The sequence below is a fragment of the Stegodyphus dumicola genome, chromosome 1 (assembly GCF_044657685.1).
Source record: "Stegodyphus dumicola isolate Sdum_Otavi_A_Nest chromosome 1, ASM4465768v1".
In the NCBI taxonomy this organism is placed as follows: domain Eukaryota; kingdom Metazoa; phylum Arthropoda; class Arachnida; order Araneae; family Eresidae; genus Stegodyphus; species Stegodyphus dumicola.
This window is the reverse complement of record NC_140768.1, coordinates 133,903,724-133,924,741: the sequence shown is the minus strand read 5'-3', so window position 1 is coordinate 133,924,741 and position 21,018 is coordinate 133,903,724. Positions and strand designations below refer to the sequence as shown.

The 21,018-nt window shown below is 32.9% G+C and overlaps 1 protein-coding gene across 3 annotated transcripts in view; it reads right to left on the bottom strand.

The window, feature by feature from the left end:
- RabGGTb (geranylgeranyl transferase type-2 subunit beta) overlaps positions 1-21,018 on the bottom strand; it is a 181,312-nt gene that overhangs the window by 21,836 nt on the left and 138,458 nt on the right. For all 3 annotated transcript variants that reach the window (XM_085820869.1, XM_085820879.1, XM_085820874.1), the window contains 5 exons: positions 19,521-19,573; positions 16,404-16,514; positions 769-880; positions 590-678; positions 214-288 (listed from right to left, as the gene is read on the bottom strand). In XM_085820869.1, coding sequence (XP_085676995.1) covers positions 214-288; positions 590-678; positions 769-880; positions 16,404-16,514; positions 19,521-19,573 — 440 coding nt within the window. The remainder of the gene's footprint in view (positions 1-213; positions 289-589; positions 679-768; positions 881-16,403; positions 16,515-19,520; positions 19,574-21,018) is intronic.

Sequence of the window (21,018 nt, the reverse complement as noted above, 5' to 3'; positions counted from 1 at the left end):
CCTTTGTCCACTATGAAGGAGTGTCTACAAAATGGAATGTACTGATTTCTTACTTTGAGCATCTAATGTTTCAGGAATTGTTCATTAATAGGGGCTCAAATATATCTTATTTTGAATTTAGATTTAAAATAATTAAATAACAACAATGACAATAATAATTACAAAAATCTTAACAAATACACAGAATATATCAAAGGTTTTTTTTATTTTTACCATATCTCCTGGGCGATCAGAAAATCCACCTGTTTCTTCATCTTGTGATGCCAGAATAAATTTTATTAATTTATCCTACAAATATATAGTTATACAGAAAATTACAGGCAAAACAAATTATATATATATATACACACACACACACATATACATGCTTTCTTCACACACTTATAAAAATATGAATTTTTTAAACATAACAAATTTTAAATTTACACATTTTGATAAAAAGTTCCATTTTTTCATAGTATATTACAATAATTATTAACAGAAAATTATTATCATTTGTGAAACAAGAAAATTATGGTAAAGGTCAAATTTTATTATTCAAATATGAATATTTTTTAGATATTTAGAAATAAAGCAGTCTCCAGCTTACTTTATCAACCCAGTGAAGCCTTCCAATAATTTTTAATGATGCTAAAACCCACCATGAATAACACACATCAGGAAGTTTTTCTGGCCTACCTATTTCGAAAAGATGTAAAAAATTACCTTAATGTCAGTACATATAAATATCTATACATTATTTCAATGAAAGAATTAAAATATATATACCATTTAGACCCCCTGATGGAAGTTGTCTTTCACATAACCACCAACCTAATAAATCTGCATTTACATGATGTAGCTCATGAGCAATTGACAATATACCTAAACAGCAGTACACCTAAAAATCATTAAAATTAAAAATCTTACATTTTAATTATTTTCAATCAAATGAAAAACTTACAGCAAACAATAAAAATAATGCATAAACTATATACAGGAAAACGATCCCTATTTTGATTATCAATTTGTGTATTGAAATAGTGATTTTGATAGTCTAAGGCTGCAATTTTTATCCTGAATGTTGCATATATCAAAACAAAAAAGCCTGCATTTATCTATGAGACATTCCATCTTGCTCGTATCAATAATCTAGAACCTAACATTTCCATCTAAACAATAAGTATTCGCTGTTATTATGATCAGAATTGCTGATCACACTTTAAGAGGTGATAGAACATAATAATTTTTATAATACAGTGCATGGTGCAATGTGAAATTTGAATTCAGCTAACACAATAAGTACAAAGAATATCTTAGCCAAAAACAAACATACACACACACACCAAAAAAAAAAAAAAAAAAAAAAAAAAAAAATCATGGATAATTAGTAAAAATGTGAAACAAGCAGGACAAAAAGCCATTGTAATCATGGATATTTAAAAGAAATAATATTTGATAGCAACAAGAATTGTTTAAATAACTAGCAATTGCAGTAAGTACATCACAAGAATGATGGATGTTGTTTATGAGACATAAATTCATTGCTGCAGAAGTATGCAACAGCCAATTAACTTTCAAAGTGTCAAAGTATGATCAGAATTGCTGATCACACTTTAAGAGGTGATAGAACATAATAATTTTTATAATACAGTGCATGGTGCAATGTGAAATTTGAATTCAGCTAACACAATAAGTACAAAGAATATCTTAGCCAAAAACAAACATACACACACAAAAAAAAAAAAAAAAAAAAAAAAAAATCATGGATAATTAGTAAAAATGTGAAACAAGCAGGACAAAAAGCCATTGTAATCATGGATATTTAAAAGAAATAATATTTGATAGCAACAAGAATTGTTTAAATAACTAGCAATTGCAGTAAGTACATCACAAGAATGATGGATGTTGTTTATGAGACATAAATTCATTGCTGCAGAAGTATGCAACAGCCAATTAACTTTCAAAGTGTCCAAACCAATCACTTCTGTCATTAAAATGCACATATTGCAGCTTGTGGTTATTTACTTAAACAATTCTTCTAAATATCAATCATTATATCTTGCATATATCTATAATAAAATGGATATTTTATTCTTCATGTTCTTCATATTCATTGTTTTTCAATGGTCCCATTTCTCATCCCATAGCACAGTGTTATAAAAATTGATTTTGGCATTTCCATCACTCCTTAAAATATGATCATTCATTCTTTTATATATTGTAAATATATTTCATTTAAAAATCTTATTCTAAGACCTTTGAATAATAAAATGATAAATTAAAAAAATATAAAAATAATGGCAATGTGTTCCCATACTGCTGCAACTACTACTTCTGAATATAGCTATTAGTTTAGCATAGGCCTCACAATACAGAGAATGTTTACACATTTTAGAATGATTTTAAAGCTGTTTAGTTGATGTTTAAAATGTAAAGAGTATTACTTTAAATGATCGATCTGACACTTTTTTTTTTTTTTTTTTTGTTGTTGTTGTTTCTGGACTGCATCCTGATTTCCATAGCAGAAGGGCTTTTGTAAAATTTCCAGGGGTAATGACTTCCACTCCTCTTTCACTATTTTCCAAAGTCCATCAATTAAGCAGGGTTTATGCTCAGAAAGAGCTCTTTTCAAGAGACCAAAGGCACAATAGTCCATAGGACAGAGGCCCTAAGCATTTAAAAGGTTTGAAAGGTTTTTTTTTTAAAACTAGTGACCGTACATAAATTTATGCCTATTTTTCTCCATTCCTTCTCTCTTGGTCAAGGTTTACCTGCACCATACATTCCATGATAAAACTGATAATGGGGAAATTTTTTTGGTGCCAGTTTTCCTTGACTCCCTACACATGTGTTTACTTTGTTTAAAACAGTTAATCCAGTTCTACCATGTGGGAAATGCCAGGGAACTTTGCAGGAATATGTTAAAAATGGTACATATGCAAGGATATATGTGATACCAGAATCAGTCTTCATTTTGTTTCAAGGAATGCAGTGGCACTTTTTGAAGTACGACCTGCTGCTTTGTCTTCATGAAGTTTCCCTCTTTGAAAGCCATTGGGATAAAGAAATGGAATTTCTTCTGTAAATATTGGAACATATATAAAACTTTCTTTTGATAGTACTTTGAGTTGATTTTAGCATTTTTTTTTCACTGTTCTTACTTTCAATTTCCCAATGTAAGAGAATCCCGCAACAAATCATAAATACCTTACTTGAAACTTCAACATTGTTGGAACATACATTTCGCTCATTGTATCTAATAATAAATAGACCTTTTTTTGTTTCAGTCATTTAAGTAAACCTACGCTTCATTAATGATCACAATGTATTTCCCAATGTATGTCCATTTATCTCCTGCTAAACTGTTTTCATACAAGGTTCTACAAATTGTTCTGCGTTGAGCCACATGCCTCAGCAAAAATTGTTGAACAATATGTTTTAGCCTTTTTTTAAGTTGTAAACCTTGGTCTATTATTTTATTTATTGTTGCTACAAATGTATTTAAAGGCTTTGCAAATGTTTTCTGCATCGGTGGCTTTTCTCTTATCACCAACAATTTACTTTTAGAAACATTAAAAACAGTATGTAGCTTTTTTCAGTATTCGTTTGGAGTCTTCTTTCCATGTGTAAGTAACGACTGATAGTTTTTCCCTTTCTGTTTAATAATGTTGCTTATTTTGTATTTAGAAATTTTTATACCATGCCATTTTACAATGTTTTTGAACTACAGAATGATGTTCTTCTTCGGAAAATGCGAATACATATCCTTCAATCCACAGTTTATTTACCTGCAGCATTTTGAAGGGAAAATAAATTTAAAAGCAGTGGATGATATTTTCCACTTAAAATAATAAGCTGATTTTTATTTTAAAAAATATACTTTTTTTTAATTATCAAAATCAGTCTAAAAATGTGTAAACATCCTCTTTATCTCATATGATAATTAAATTCCTGATTAAAAGTGGTAAAGTGTTTTGAAGATTGTAAAATATTTGATGTTCTCATTAAACAAAACGACGTGTGACATTTTTGGATCAAAAAATCCCTCTTAAGACGATCTTATTGATAAAGATTTTAGAGATAATTTATTGATTGATATATATCATTTCATGAACTCTTTCTACTAGCAACTCCTCATCTCTAATATGTGTTAAGATGAATACTTCAAGTCCAAATATAATATTTTGAAGGGTTAAGTAAAAAGTCATTGTCTGCAGCAAAATGTCGTCCTGATGATAGTGAGCTTTCAGTTAGAGAGAGAAAAAAAAAAAAAAAAAAAAAAAAAAGAAATGTTAAGTTTTGGTTGCAGTTTGGGAAAGGAGGATTAAGTTATTAAAAATACTGTATTTTTTTTTTTTTTTTTTTTTTTTTTTTTTTAAATGCTGAGAAAACAAAAATGCAAGTAGTTTTGTGAAAAAGTGTTACCAAACATAAATTTGAAACTTTATATGCTTTACTAATGAAATTGTTTAAAAATATTTGTGTTTACATGTATGTATGTGTATCATATAAAAGTATGTATGCATATCATTCTGAATTATTTGAAATTATTTTGAATTTACTCAATAGTACTGCCTGGATTTTTGAAAACTAGTTTCAGTCACTCCCAATAAGAGATTCAATTTCTGGAACATCAACTGATTCATCTTACCATCTCTGTTATCAAATGAGGGGAAAGGCATAGCCAGTATACTAAAAAAAGTGTTAAAATATATCCTACAAAAATTTTATATTAAAAACAGTTTTTATGCTAGAAACATCATGAGCATTTTATTGGATCCTAGGTCCAGAAGTTCTCTGCATTGTAATGAGGCTTTGGCTGCAAGCACAAATGCATTCTTTCTAATTGAGATATCTGCTATATGCAAATTACTCATCAACTTATTAGCAAATAAATCAGAGTCAGTAGTTCCCCCAACACAGATCTTTCACATTTATTTTGATTTTGTTGTTAATTTTTATACAATCTCAGGTCAGTCAGGAATAATATTTTAATTTATTTTATTTTAATATTTTTTTTTAAGTTAAAGAATGAAAATATCATTTTATTTAATCCACTGAACACACATTGACTGACATATCTGGCAACATATATTTTTGACTGCACTGCATGATGACCGTATTTCTATTGGGTAATGGTGCTCTAAATTGTCTTGAGTTGAAAAGTGTACTTCAAAGTGAAAAAATTGTAAAAATTAAAAAATATTAAAACATGGTTTGATTTAAAGTTAATGGAGAGTTAAACCTTAGGTTCATGCTGAGTATGTGGTTTGAAATTCAGGAAAAACTAAACCTTAAGTCAATTTTAACAATGCTGTTGTATGTATTAACAGAAAATTAGATAGAGGTTTCAGGAATTTAATTATCATATGAGATAAAGGGAATGTTTACACATTTTAGACTGATTTTCATAATTAAAAAAAAAAGTAAAACTTTGAGCAATGTTTTACTTTCCATCTTATTATCAATCATATACTTAAATGCCCTCTCTCAAGAGTGTGTAATCTCAAGAGTGTGTCTCAAGAGTGGAAGGAAATTAAAACAGATTTAATTAGCTTTGCCAGTATGGAATATTTCTGTTTTCAATCTTTTTTTTAACTTGAATACTTCAACACAAAAGTTTATACCATCAGTTTTTTTCTGTTTCCGGATAAGACAAGGGACTATCTGTTTGATAGATTTTTCACTCTTTGGCCCAACAGAAACTTTTTTCTTCACCTGAAATAATAATTGGTAAAATTACCTTCAGTTTCACTGAAACAATAAACTAAGTTGTTTCACTATGCAGAACAGGATTCATGCCATTAAATTTGATAAAGGCATGCACGCTTCTCAAGGTGTAATGTCTTTGTAATACAGTCAACACATTCTATATATGATTCTTTCAGGATACATCGTTCCAAAATTTCCAAGAATTTTTGTACTCTCTCCATCAATAACAGATAATATTCTTAAAAATTACTGTTTGTAAAGGTTATGTATCTGTGTGATAACATAGTACATGCAATTTTGAACATCATATAGTACATGATTTCTTTAACTTGGAATTTCCAGATTTGAAAATATAAAAAACTAGGAATTTCTACTACATCTAGACTATAATCATTTCTGTCTTATCTTTATCAAATAGCCACATTGAAACACTGATTCCCCCTATCTTCAGCATTTTACTACTGCTCAGTGGGAAATACATACTTTTAAAAATAAGTCCTCTTGCACATACAGATGTTATTTCATATAGTACAAATACTAATTTAGCAAACGAAATGCAATTAATGATAACTTCACCTTTTTAAGAATCTTAAAGATTCCAAAACTCTGGTTCAAAACTGCAAAAGTTATCTTCTTTCAGAAGTAAAATAGAATGTATTTAATCAAAAGGAACATACTTTTAAACCATCAAAATTTCAAATGCATATAATAAAAAAAATACATTTTTTACAGCTTTAACTATAATTAAAGATTGATTATCAAGCATTCGAATATCTGGAAAGCTCAAGTAGCTAAAATAATTCAGAAAACTTTAGTCTCCCTGAAAAATTAAGCAAACGAAAGATTTGTAAAGCCTCTATAAAACACATACAGAATAAATACTGTTCAAATAGAGTGATTTAGCACCAACAGTAGATAAGCATGATATCATAAAAAACCCTTCGTCTTGATTTTATGTAAACCAAATCAATTCTTGATATGGTGGCTTAATTTTTGTAAAGGAGAATGTAAATTAACTGCTATTTATCTGTTTTTTCCCTTGGAATTTGAAATAATAATTTACATTTGGTACCTCATTTGGGAATCAATTGCCCTTTATTTAATTTTTCAGTTTTCAATTCTTGATAGAGCCCTTCTCTATTAGACCCTAGTGTTCTAAAAAAGTCTGTTCTTCAACAAAATTTCATCTAACTTTGGATAGTTGTAATAGTTATTCACATTAATACAGCATCTTTTTCTAAAAGCAGGTCAGCCAAAGTTATGTGGCGTTCCGACAGATACTTCAACTTCTATTTATGAGATGGCGCCACGTGTAAAATCCAGTTCTTAATCGGAGTAGCAAAGCGACGTCATTACTCACTCAGACTTCTCGTCAGGCAACTGTACGCGACGGTAGCATGAACCGTGTTCCGAGCTCTGCGTTGCTCTCTGCAATGTAATTTAAATTGTAATTTAGTACTTAATATATTCTTTTGTTATAGGAGATTGTCTACTCTTATTTTCTTTAATTATATCATGCATTAAGCACACGACCACCAAAAGTGGTGACCTTTTGACTGAGCCCGCTACTGACAATGGATTTTCAACGACCCTAAGCCACGTGCATCCAAGGCATTCTGAAGAACTGACTAAAAATAACAACGAATATGGACATTAAACGTATGCTACAACGTACCCCTTCAATTATTTCTAGAGGTATTGATATATATTGCTTGTGTTTTTTTCAAAGTCGTGCATATCATCACAAGGAGCTTCAGCAAATCATCAATGTGATCTGTTCCGTTCCGCTGACTTCGCCAGTCGTGCAATAATTCTTCGATCATTCAACTTTTGTGACAAATATGATACAATAGTGATTTTCACTAAATGTGCTACATCAGTAATTTTTCTGCAACGTACTACGGCAAAATTCTTCCCTCAGTGTTCGAAAGTAGTGAATTTTTTTCCCATGTGCTACAGGAGTGATTTCCTTTTTCCTTCGAAAGTGCCTTAGCAGTGTGAAGTGGTGATTTTGTGTGTGCGCAATACAAAATGAACGCATCATTTTTTTTCTCAAATAGGGGTTTCTTTTCAAATGCATTTCGGTAAAATATTATTTGTGTGTGTAATTGCTGACCCTGTCTTATTTGTGTGTGTATCGTTACGTAAATTTTTTCTGCATGGTCAATAGTGTATCCTCATGCTACAATATTTGTGCTGTTAAGTGTTTATTGATTAAAGTGAAAATTATCTATCAGTATGCCCGACGATATTCCACCAGAGCCACAAATCACACGCATTGCGGTGAAGCCACCGCCTTTCTGGAAAAATAATCTTTCATTGTGGTTCGCTCAGATCAAAGCACAATTTTCTATCACTCGCATTAGTGAGGATCTTACAAAATTCAACCATGTAGTTGCAGCAATTGAGTCTGATATTCTGAATTCAGTGCATGACTTAATTCTCAAACCATCTGATTGTGATAAATACTCCAAACTGAAACAGCGGCTCATTGAAATCTATTCAGAAAGTGAATCTTCAAAAATACGTACTTTACTACAAGGACTTGAACTTGGAGATCAGCGACCTCATACTTGCTGTCACGAATGCGTGATCTGGCAGGAAGCCATTTTAGTGACAACTTGTTGAAGTCACTATGGCTTTTGCATCTCCCTGATAACATACAAATAATTCTTGCTGCTTCCAATGAAGATCTAACCCGTATAGCAGCAATGGCTGACAAAATTAATGAACTTGTTACTCCAGCTTATGTCGGTGCTGCTAATGCTGCACCTTCCAGTTCATCCCTCGAACAGTGGCTGAATTGACCAAAAAAGTATCTGAACTATCTACAAGTCTTCATGCTTCACGGAGATACAATCGATCAAATCAGGGCCCACGTAATAAAATTCGTGCCCGAAGCAGGAGTCGATCTCGTCACAATACTCGAACGCAGTACAAAGAACCCACAAGTGGCATATGTTTTTATCATATGAATTTTGGCGCTCAAGCTCGCAAGTGTGCCCCTCCATGCACTTTTGAACAAGTGGGAAACTAAATGGGCGGTCTTCTGCTGGCCAATAGAATGTCCGCCACATCGACAGAATAGTACTGACTGATCGTTCAACTCAGTTATGTTTTCTAGTAGATACTGGAGCTGACATATCAGTGCTCCTGAGAACTAAAACAAATGCTCACCAACTTAATAAACTTGTACTGTATGCAGCCAATGGTACCCAAATTGCAACCTACGGCACCAAACTATTGACACTTGATTTAAACTTGTGCCGGACTTTCAACTGGCCTTTTATTATTGCGAATGTAACTCAAGCAATTATTGGTGTCGACTTCTTGACACATTTCCACCTTCTAGTGGATGTCAAGAATAATTGCTTAATTGATGCTACAACTCAGCTGACATCACAGGGCCAAGCTTCTCACATATCGAACGTACCTACCAACATAAGTGTTGTATCGGGCAGCACACGGTTTCATCGGTTATTAGCAGAATTCCCTGACATTTTAAACCCATCCAAATCAGGGCAGCATACTCATCAGCCAGAAGTGTATCATCACATTGACACACATGGCCCACCTGTATTTTCCAAGCCTCGTCGTCTTTCTCCAGAGATGCTAAAAGCTGCTCGCAAAGAATTTGAATTCATGCTAGCACAGGGAACCATTCGCCCATCTAAAAGTCCATGGGCCAGTCCACTTCACATGGTTAAAAAGTCTAATGGTGACTGGCGGCCTTGTGGAGATTATCGTTGACTTAATGCCATCACAGTCCCTGACAGATATCCAGTCCCACATATCCAAGACTGTACCCATCTTTTTCATGGAACAAACATATTTTCTACCCTCGATCTTGCCAGAGCATATCATCAGATCCCAGTGCATGCTGAAGATGTGCCCAAGACCGCAGTGACTACACCATTTGGTCTCTTTGAGTACTTATATATGCCATTTGGTCCCACATATCCAAGACTGTACCCATCTTTTTCATGGAACAAACATATTTTCTACCCTCGATCTTGCCAGAGCATATCATCAGATCCCAGTGCATGCTGAAGATGTGCCCAAGACCGCAGTGACTACACCATTTGGTCTCTTTGAGTACTTATATATGCCATTTGGCCTTTGCAATGCTGGCCAAACATTTCAGCGTTTCATACACCAAGTAGTGTCTGGCCTCGATTTCTGCATCCCATATTTTGATGATATCCTGGTTGCATCTACAGAAGCGGAAGAACATTTTCAACATCTGCGTCAGATTTTCACTCGTCTTAAAGATCATGGATTAAAACTAAATCCATCCAAATGTGTACTTGGTCAACCCTCAGTTTCTTTTCTTGGATGTCTTATCACCCAGAATGGAGTCAAACCTTTACCAGAAAGAGTCAAAGTAATTAACGACCTACCTCAGCCCAAAACCATCTCTGAACTGAAGCGTTTTCTACCAATGTTAAATTTCTACCGACGCTTTCTGCCAAATGCCGCAAAAACACAAGCCTGCCTACATAAGTTTCTGAAGAACAGAAAAAAAAAAAAAAAAAAAAAAAAAAAAGGATCAACGAGCTGTCCCTTGGACTGAATCTGCATCTGCAGCATTCGTGCAATGCAAACACGATCTGGCAAATGCAGCCACACTTTCTTATCACTCACCTAGTGATCAGCTCTCTATAATGGTAGATGCATCTGACACGGCCATAGGAGCAGTGCTTCAAGCCCATACCACTAAAGGACTTTCCCCAATGGCATTCTTCTCCAGAAAACTTACTACTGCAGAAAGGAAATACAGCACATATGACAGGGAGCTACTTGCTGTGTACTGTGCTGTTAAATACTTCCGGCACAATTTGTAAGGACACTACTTCATCATTTTCACCGATCATCGACCATTAACCTTCACTTTTAGAAAAAACTCTGACTCATGTTCTCCTCGTCAGCTTCGACATCTGGATTTCATCACCCAGTTTAGTACAGATATCAGATATGTCTCTGGTACTGATAATTGTGTCGCTGATGCCTTGTCAGGTAAACAATATCAACCTCACTACCCCAGATTTCTCTGAAATTGCAAAAGCTCAATTGCATGATGAGGAACTCAAGAACCTAATCTCAAATCCACAAACCTCCCTTCAGTTACAACCGCTGCACATTGATCCAACGCTTAAAATTTACTGTGACATAGAGAACAATAGAATACGTCCCTATATTCCTGTCAATTTTAGACGTGAAGTGTTTAATGCCTTGCACAATTTGGCACATCCTGGAATCCGTGCCACCAAAAAGCTGATCGCAGACAGATTTGTCTGGCCAGCAATGAATCAAGACATCACAGAATGGACTCGTTCATGTATTAGATGTCAACGGTGTAAAGTATCCCGTCACACTCACAGCCCCATTCAACAATTTAACCTTCCAGCAAGACACTTTGATCATGTGCACTTAGACTTGGTTGGCCCATTGCTTCCTTCAAATGGTTACACTTACCTCCTCACTTGTATTGATTGGTACACAAGATGGCCTGAAGCCATTCCTATTGAAAATATATCAGCTGAAACTGTAGCTCGAGCATTCATCTCCCAGTGGCTTTCAAGATTTGGCATGCCTACCACCATCACTACTGACCAAGGCCGACAATTTCAATGTCACTTGTTCGCATCCCTCACCTCTCTTCTTGGCATTTGCCATATTCGCACAACACCATACCATCCATCTGGAAATGGGATGGTGGAACGCTTTCACCGATCTCTCAAACAAGGTCTGAAGTGCCACTGTAGCACACACTGGACAGAAGCCTTACCCCTAGTGTTGCTTGGTCTTCGCACAGCATTCAAAGAAGACATTGGTAGCACTTGTGCTGAAATGTTATATGGTGCAACCCTCCGTCTGCCAGGTGAATTCTTTCACCCAGAATCTACTCCAGTTATCGACACTCCAACATTCCTTCAACGTCTAACGTGAGACCGTGAGCAATATCTCACCAACCCCAGCATCTTCGCATAACCAGCCAAGCTATTTTGTACATCCTGCGCTTGAGACATCTTCGCACGTATTCGTGCGCAACGATGCAATTAAGCCAACTTTAACACCTTCATATGATGGTCCATTCAAAGTTGTCAAACGAACACCGAAACATTTCACCATCATCTGCAATGGCAAACAATCAGCGATTGGAATCGATCGTCTCAAACCAGCATTTCTAATGCAAGATCCAACAACTTCCTCATCAACATCACTCCCGGAAGAAAGCTTACATCCCGTTAAAGAGCAACCTAAAACTACCAGATCTGGAAGAAAGGTTAAATTTAACCCAAAGTACTTATAACGTACCGATGGTACTTGGGGGGGAGTACAGTGGCGTTCCAACAGATACTTCAACTTCTATTCATGAGATGGCGCCACGTGTAAAATCCAGTTCTTAATCGGAGCAGCAAAGCGAAGTCATTACTCACTCAGACTTCTCGTCAGACAACTGTACGCGACGGTAGCATGAACTGTGTTCCGATCTCTGTGTTGATCTCTGCAATGTAATTTAAATTGTAACTTAGCACTTAATATATTCTTTTGTTATAGGAGATTGTCTACTCTTATTTTCTTTAATTATATCATGCATTAAGCACACGACCACCAAAGTTATCTACACTGCGAACAAATAGTTTTTATATTACTGAAATTTTTAGTGCCATTTCCAAAGTATACAATTATTGATCATACACAATCAGCTTCTTTTGGGGGGTCACTCTTTTTTTTTTTTTTTTTACCATAAGGCCACTTCGTGGACAGGAGGGTCTGAGTGTACCCCCAAGGTCTGAGTGTACACAGCCAGCTTCAGATTCACAAAGCACAAATATCTTGACACCAAATTGTACTCTCTTGAGTGGCAAATACTGTAAACAACTTTGAGCAAAGTTTTACAAATACAAGAATTCTTTCCTAACATGATAACAGACTTTTGTCAATGCAGATATCTTTATTAAGTGCATAAATTTCCAATAAATTGTTTCTAGAGTCCAAAATGTTTTAGATTTCAGTATCAAAAGTTTCATACCTATGAAAATGAAGGAACAACACCATAAAATTAAACCTTCTACTACTGAAAATGCTTGCAAAGCTCAGTGTTTTAATTATCTTCCTTCATGACCAATACCATCATACTCTTCTTGCTTTAATGATACAGTACAAAGTCCAAGATCTGGACTCGTCAGGATTTCGGAGATTCCGAATTTGAGATTTTTCCAGATATCAGATCACCAATTTAAATCTAGTAAAATGGCATGAAGAAATTATAAAATTAAAAATATGAAAAGTGATTTGTGATCTAAAGGGTATCAAAATTTACAAAAAAAAAAAAAAAAAAAAAAAAAAAAAAAAAAAAAAAAAAGGCTTAATATTTGTTTACTTTATTAAACATTTCTTTAAATGTAAGTTGTTTAAGTTGCTTCCTTTTTGTGCTAATACTTTCCCTTTAATTCTATAAACAGACATAATTTTTTGTTCAGTTACAAAGTTCCACTGTTCAAGTCCTGTCAGTCTATCCAGAATTCTGACTAATATGTTATCAGGACTAGTGTTTCTTTTGACTTGCTTTGGAAACATGACTGAATAGGAACAGGGAGCTTACTCAAGCTATGTTCAAGAATGTGTGAAGTAGACAATACAAGCAGGAAGGGTATACGAAACCCTTTATTTTCTATACTTTACAGGAATTTCTGAAACTTCGGAATACAGAGACCAACCACTTGTTGACTGAACGTAAGAATATAAAAACTACTAACTAAAACTAACTTTGAATTCATATACAAGTGCCTAGCACTAAGATTGGCCTTTATTTAAAGAAAGGTACGTATGTAGTACACCAAGCTGCTAAAACTATGATACGTCTGCAATTATCAAGACGGCTAAACCTCTGGCCTTGAAGGCAACCAGCAACAGAGTGAAAACTCGTAAAACTACAGTGGCAAGCGGCTTGCTTCCAATAACTCCTTCCTCTCTCTTGCTTGGCAAAAAGCCTCACAACTTAAGTACTTGGCATTAGCAAGACAATTTGCATAAATAAGTCTGGCCAGAATTAAAGCGTTTAATTCTGGTCGGAAGTAGAAAATAAGAAGTGATAGTACAGTTTTAAAATAAAATAAACGTTAGTAAAACTTAGGATCCTTACAATGTAAATCGAAAGTTTTTGGTTTTCAATAACCACTCTGTCACTTTCTTCACTATCAGTAGCGGTATTTTCTGGATCTAGAACCACACTATAGATTTCGCCGTCCATTAATAATTGACTGATGATTGGAGCATTGCCATCGCAATGAAAAATTTCTGTTGTCATCTCCATTTATTGCTGCTTTTCCCCATTTGTTTACAAAATCCATTAATTGGAAAATTTCACCTTTGGCTTGTGATATCCAAAAACCTTCAAATTTGTGGCTATTATCATAATCAGCCTAACCATGAAATGTGGTAGCTGGTCATAAATTCTGCCAAGCATTTTTTTTAAAGTATCTGGAGACATATCCTCTTATGATTTTGCAATGGTCCACACAGCAGATTTTATGCTAAAATATTTTTAAAATTCTTTAATAGTCTTGCCATTGTTCAAGAAATTTAACATATGCTAAAATATTTTTAAAATTCTTTAATAGTCTTGCCATTGTTCAAGAAATTTAACATGGATTTTAAAAAATGCTACTTTATATTTGCATTTCAGTGCACACATTATTCTGCTGTCCATAGGTTGAATGAGGAATGTACAATTTGAAGAAAAGAATAATACAGATACATTATCTTTCACTAAAACTTTAAGTGAAGCATGAGCTCAACAGTTGCCTATAATCAGGACAGTTTTTGCATCATCAGGTAAACCAACCAAATTCAAATGTTGCTGAGCCTCAGGAATAAAATGATTTTCAAACCAATCATTCATTAATGCTTATGTCATCCATGCTCTTTTTATTTGCACGATACATAACGGGAAAAATTGTCACTCCTTTAAATGCACGAAGTTGTGTATTTTTTTCTGATTATAAAAAGTTTGTGCTTGTGCATTCCTGCAGCATTTGCACATGCTAAAATTGTTAGTCTCGCTTTAGAATCTTTGACACCAGTTGGAGCCTTTTCTGTAGTGGTTGCCAAGGTATTTTGTAGTACATATTGCCACAAAAGAGCAGTTTCATCAGGGTTGTAAATTTCTTTTGAAGATAATTTTTCACTAGTTCAATGAATGAGTTCAATGAATTCATATGCTAATAGTTCAGCAGTTTCAATATCAGCTGAAGCTTTTCCACCTGAAATTTTTAGTTGCCTCATACCACGGCGATTTTTAAATTTGGTTAATCAACCAAATTATATATATATTTATATATTATAATTATAGCATTATTATAGCATTTGAATAGAACATGTGGCAATGATTAGATAATTTTTTAAATGATATAAATTTTGTGCATTCTGAGTTATAATATGAACGAAATATAATACTGTTAAGTAAACCTAGCGCCAGAGTGTCGCTAAGGTAAACAAAGTGAATTTTAAAGAATACATTTATTCTATTGTGGTTTATGTGCTTCGGCGAAGTAGGTTTAATTCAATCTAATAAGTTTAAATGAAATGCAAGAAAAAATGCATATGATTTAATATTCCGTACAAGGAAGTCATGTGGTGAACACATCAGATTTTTTCTTTTTAATATACATATATGTGTGTGTGTGTGATAGGGAAGTTGAAGATGCTAAATAACAATTCCAACATTTTCCACATCACAGATGACATTTAATGAAAATAACAGAAAAGGTACAGATTGAATTAAATACAATGCCATTGAATACAAACAGGATTCTGGATAACTTTTACCAATTTTATAACATAGCAGCTTAGTGCTTATTCGCACTTGCTGTCATATATGCAGTTCAATTTACCACCTTCCTGTGAAAACATACAGTTCCATATTTAACACCTTCACATGTAGACCTACGTCTTACCACCTTCGTGTGGGATAGGAGACTGTCTGTCTATATGTCATCCTCCTCTTTCACCTCTCTCTCACTGCTGGTGCATAGGTGAAGCCCTCGGGTGGCTGTTTTGCACTTACGGATACCACTTTGCTTTTTTAAGTATTTACATGTTTGTTTAAACATTGTATATTATACATACATATTTTGCTCAACATTATCATTATCATATATAAGAGTATCAACTAATTCTCAGTTGCTGACAAGCCAAACTTACATAAAATTTTCAGCAAAATTTAAAACTGTCATTATAACGGTCATGTTAGCTAAGCAAAGTTTAACTATATATAAACTGTAAAATTCATGTCCAAAATCAAATTCAATTATCTCATTATACTAATTATTCAATTTTTTCATTATACATTCATTTTAACTTTTCATTTTAAATCCCCCCCCACCACCACACACACACTTTGAGATATCTCAGTTGAATTCTCATTTGAAATTTCTGGATTTTTTACTCAAAATTTTTGTTCATATCAAAATTATCAGACTATACATCACAATAAATTTGGTTTTTCTCTTAAGTGATCATAATTTTTATTCAGAATTTCAATGGAATTTTAAAAGACATAATTTTCAGTAAAAATCTTTAACTGAATTCTACAAGAAATTATAATTTTTATTTAAGCAAATACTATAAAAGATAATAAAAGGATTTGCTAAAATACACTAATTTAAATTGCAAATTACTACTATAAATTCTAAAAAAGTTACTTGTCCAGCATGTGTTTCAGAACCAGGTCGGCAGCCAAATCCTCCATCAAAATTCATGCAAGATAGAACAAACTGAATGGCTTTATCCATGTCAATCTCATCAAGACGTTTCTAAAAATAAATAAATATAAATAAGAATAAAAAAAAATCATTCATTTGTTTGTTATAATGCTTGAATTTTGCAATACAATAAACATAAAAATGGAAGAAATTATTTATTAAGAGGCAACATATAGAAAAATGAATTAGAAAGTTTGAAAATTTTCTAAGATTCCACATGAGAAAATTACCAGCTATTATTATCAGTAAATTTCTTGCAAACATAATTAAATATGCACTTTTCACATGCAAAATTAACTTAGCCTTTTTGCTACTTAGATTTTGGAACATTCAAAGTGTTTTACCATTCACAGACCTGTAAAGTGCTTTTATTCATTAGGATTAAGATCTTCAATTTATCATATACACATGACAGGAAAATTATCACTTCTCAATGTTACTATTTGACATGATATATTATACATTTCTTGACAAGTCGAACAATTTAAGAGAAAAGTACATAATTTTTATTATATCCTTATTAACAATAGTTCTAATTAACATATGCATAATACAGTCAAAAGTCGTTAATTCGGACACCCATAATCCGGACCTCAAAGCTAAAAACTTTCGGCACATGCGCACAGGCGTTTTACGCGTGCGCGTAAGACCTTGACTACTGCGCATATGCGTGTGCGCAAGTGCAGAACACGTTTTCTCCTGCGCGTTTAATGTATAACGGACGGTGTAAGCTAAAATTATCTAATTATCTATTTCAGTTAATGTTAATGATTGCGTTGTTCCTTAATCTTCGAATTGGATCCCGCTTATTATTTTTTGCAGACTGTAAGAGCAATTTTATAAAAGTAAACTTGAACTTTCGATTATGTCAAATAGAATTTCCGATGCTGGAACTTCCAAAGGATCTACAAAACGAAAGTATGTTTCGATGTCCAACAATTAAAAAGTGGAATTGCTGCAAAAAATGGATAAAGACATGAAGAAGGTGATAGAGAGGTAAGTGAAAACGAAAAAATTTAGATTGACAAGTTAGTCGGTATTCTCGGCACAGCAATTAACGGGACTTCTTTGTAACTGACAGCGGAACTTTGTAACTGAACAAGAAATTATGTCTGTTTATAGAATTAAAGAGAAAGTATTATCACATAAAACGAAGCAACTTAAACAACTTACATTGAAAGAAATGTTTAATAAAGTAAACAAATAAATATTAAGCTTTTCTTTTTTTGTAAATTTTGATAACCTTTAGATCATAATTGCTCTTTTTTTCATAAATTACGGTTTCATTTTTTTAAATTTTGTAATTTCTGCATGCCATCTTACGAGATTTAAACTGATGATCTATAATCCGGAATCGGCGAAGTCCCGATGAGTCCGGATTAACGACTTTTGACTGTATATCTATCTAATTTACAATATTTATAACTGATAACTTTTATAGATATATGGCCATTACTGTATCTACGAAAAGCTTTTTGTAATGCCATATGTTATGTGCTTCAGTACAAAATACTTGTTGTTTATTCATACTTCTAGATTCCTATTTAAGAAACTCAATCCTTTATAGTATTAGAAATCTTAACTTTTATAAATTGCATTGAGTAGGAAAAAAAAAAAAAAAAAAAAAAAAAAAAAGATAAAGAAAAGAAAAAAAATGCCTCTTTAACACAAATGATTAATTCATTTTGTGTTATATCCCACAGATTAAATTGATGTAAATATGCATTACAGTAATAAATCGACATAAAGCATAGTATTTTATTTCTTCCTTACAATGTTTAATTCTGAGCCTTTAGCAAGGCCGTTCCTAGCGGGGGTGCAGCGCAAAAAAGTATGCAGGCGGCCAAAATCAGGGGCAGCTGGACTCTCATGATACTACGCCTAAATATGTTAAATTCATTAAATTAGTACTTGTCATATGTAAGTAGTACGTTTTATACAAATTGTCATATGTAAGTACTTGGTGAGTATGAAATAAAAATTTTATTAATCATTGAGGCAGTGGCGTAGCTAGGGTGGGGTAACTGGGGGACATCTGTCCCTGGGCGCAGCATTCAGGGGGCGCAAAATTGATGTTACGAAATTTTAGAATGAAATGTTTTCCAATTTTGGCACAGAGAAAAGGGCACAAAATCTTCAGCTGTCCCCGGGTGCCGAAAACCCTAGCTACGCCTCTGCATTGAGCACTTTTTTTAAATTTGGGGGAGGCAATGTTAAAAAGTACATAGGTAGACAATGGCCTAGGAACGGCCCTGGTCTTTAGTTATCACAATATATTTACATTTTTTAAAATCTTAACGCAAGTAAAATTGCAATTTAGTTTATTTCTGAAGCTATATTTTACCTTAATTTAAAATCCTGACATAAAAATTTAACACAATCAATTTCATTATGCATTTATATTAATAATCAAAATGGGAAAAAAAGGGGGGATGGGGGAACCCTTGAACTTCTATAAGTAAGGAATCGTTTTATATTGCTCATCTTGAGTTAACCAAGAACATACAGAAGTGTTAGTAAATTATAAAAATGTTGCTATTCACGCATCATATCATGCCAGGCTTGAACATTTTAGACACCCTAAGTGATTAGGGCATTTGGCGACCTGTATAAATTCAGCATAATAAATTAAAGATAAATATGCTTTATTTAATTATTACTTGAAAGAACGAATTAGTTGGCCCCTTTAAAGATAACCCTAGGCAGCTGCCTTTGTCATATTTATATACGAGTATTTTCTCGTACATTTCTGACTTATATTACAAATTTACACAACTTAATAAAGGATGTAATAATGATATGCTTCTATACTTTTATTACAGATTTCTCCAAAAAACTTCCTAGCATATTTATACATAAAAATATTATAATAAAAAAAAATAACATTTTGCTGCTGTGAAGTAGATGGATTAAAAGTGCGCAAATTATTATTATTACTAATTAAAAATCTTAAATTCAAAATAATTTACTAATATTCTTTTATTGCTGTTTTAACTAAAAAAAAAAAAAAAACTTTGAAAAAAATATTTTAAATTAAAGATGATGAAATTTACTTACCAACAAAGCCAAACTAGCTACACTGCAAAATGTAAATCGTGTGTCCACTTCTCCTTTAAAATAAATAAATCATATTAGCATAAAATATATATCATTCACTTTCTATTAGTTATGTGATATTAGAAAACATTCTAATAAGATAGGTGACAAGTTTTCCAAGAAAAAGAAAGGGGGAAATCCAGTAGAGGCTACAGAAGAAAATGCAGAAGTTTAATCTGTAGAATGTCCCGTGGCATATTTATTACAATCTGCCAGGAGAATTGACTCTTGAATTTTTTAAGCAAAATATAAATAACTGTCTTGATTTACAGGAATTGATGAAATTTTTACATAATGCAATCCCTGTAAGAGAAAAAAAATGATTGGTATTCGGTCGAATAATTTATCTTCATATAATAAATTTTATCTGAACGAACATAAACAAAATAATTTCTGAATCAAAAACAAAACTTCCTCGGTTGCAAGTCATGGCAACCAACATGTTGATGGCAAAAATTCAAAAGTTTATTTATTCTGCAGTCAAAGTCACTATAAGACTGAATGTGAAAATATGACCATGCAGCAAAAAAAGGTATAAATTAATTTTAAGGAAGGGAAATGTCTGTTATGGTGTAAGACACATTGTTTTGCAAAAAAATGTAACACAAAACAGTGTTCCTTCAGACATGCCAATGCTATTTGTTTTAAATTTGAAAATTCTAGCAAATGCAGATCTAATTCAAACCCAGAAGAAGAAAAGCATAAGGAAATAGAAATTCAACCTACTATTTCCAATTCAGTTGTAAATGATTGGAACATGATTTTGTTGCAGTATGTTAAAACAGTAATCATTGGCTGTAAATCATCAGATATAGTTATTGCAATGTTTGATAACAGGAGTGAAAAAGTATGTGGAGTGTCTAAGGAGTGGAACGTCTAGAGCCAGAAACATTAAAGAATTATTCATTTGGAGCAAAAGATCCTTGGTTGTAAACTTGTCATAGAGTGCAGGTCCAATTGCAAAATATTTTAGATGGAAATGAAGTGGTAATATGAAGGCAAAGGGATTCACTTTAACGTGTGGATATAGTCAAGTATTTTGTGATAATGATGTTTCCTTGCTGGTAGAATCAGATTTTTATTGGAATTTCACAAAAGGTTTTGAAAGGTTAAATTCTTCAATAGTAGTTGTAAATACTTAATTTGGATGGTTTCTGCAGATAAAATGTGATGATTTGAGTAAAACTACTTTCGTAAACTTGGTTTGGGGTGACTAAAGTTCTATGTCAGCTGAACTCAGGCATTTCTGGGAACTGGAAAGTTTAGGTATTACAAATAACAAAAAATAAAAAAAAAAAAAAAAAAAAAAAAAAAAATAAAAAGAAGAAGAAAAGTAAAACGTGTTTGAATTTAATACAATAGAAAATACTTGATATTGAAATACTTGAGGAAGATACAGTCAAAAGTCTTTAATCCGGACTCGTCGTGACTTCGGCGATTCCGGATTATCGATTTTTCC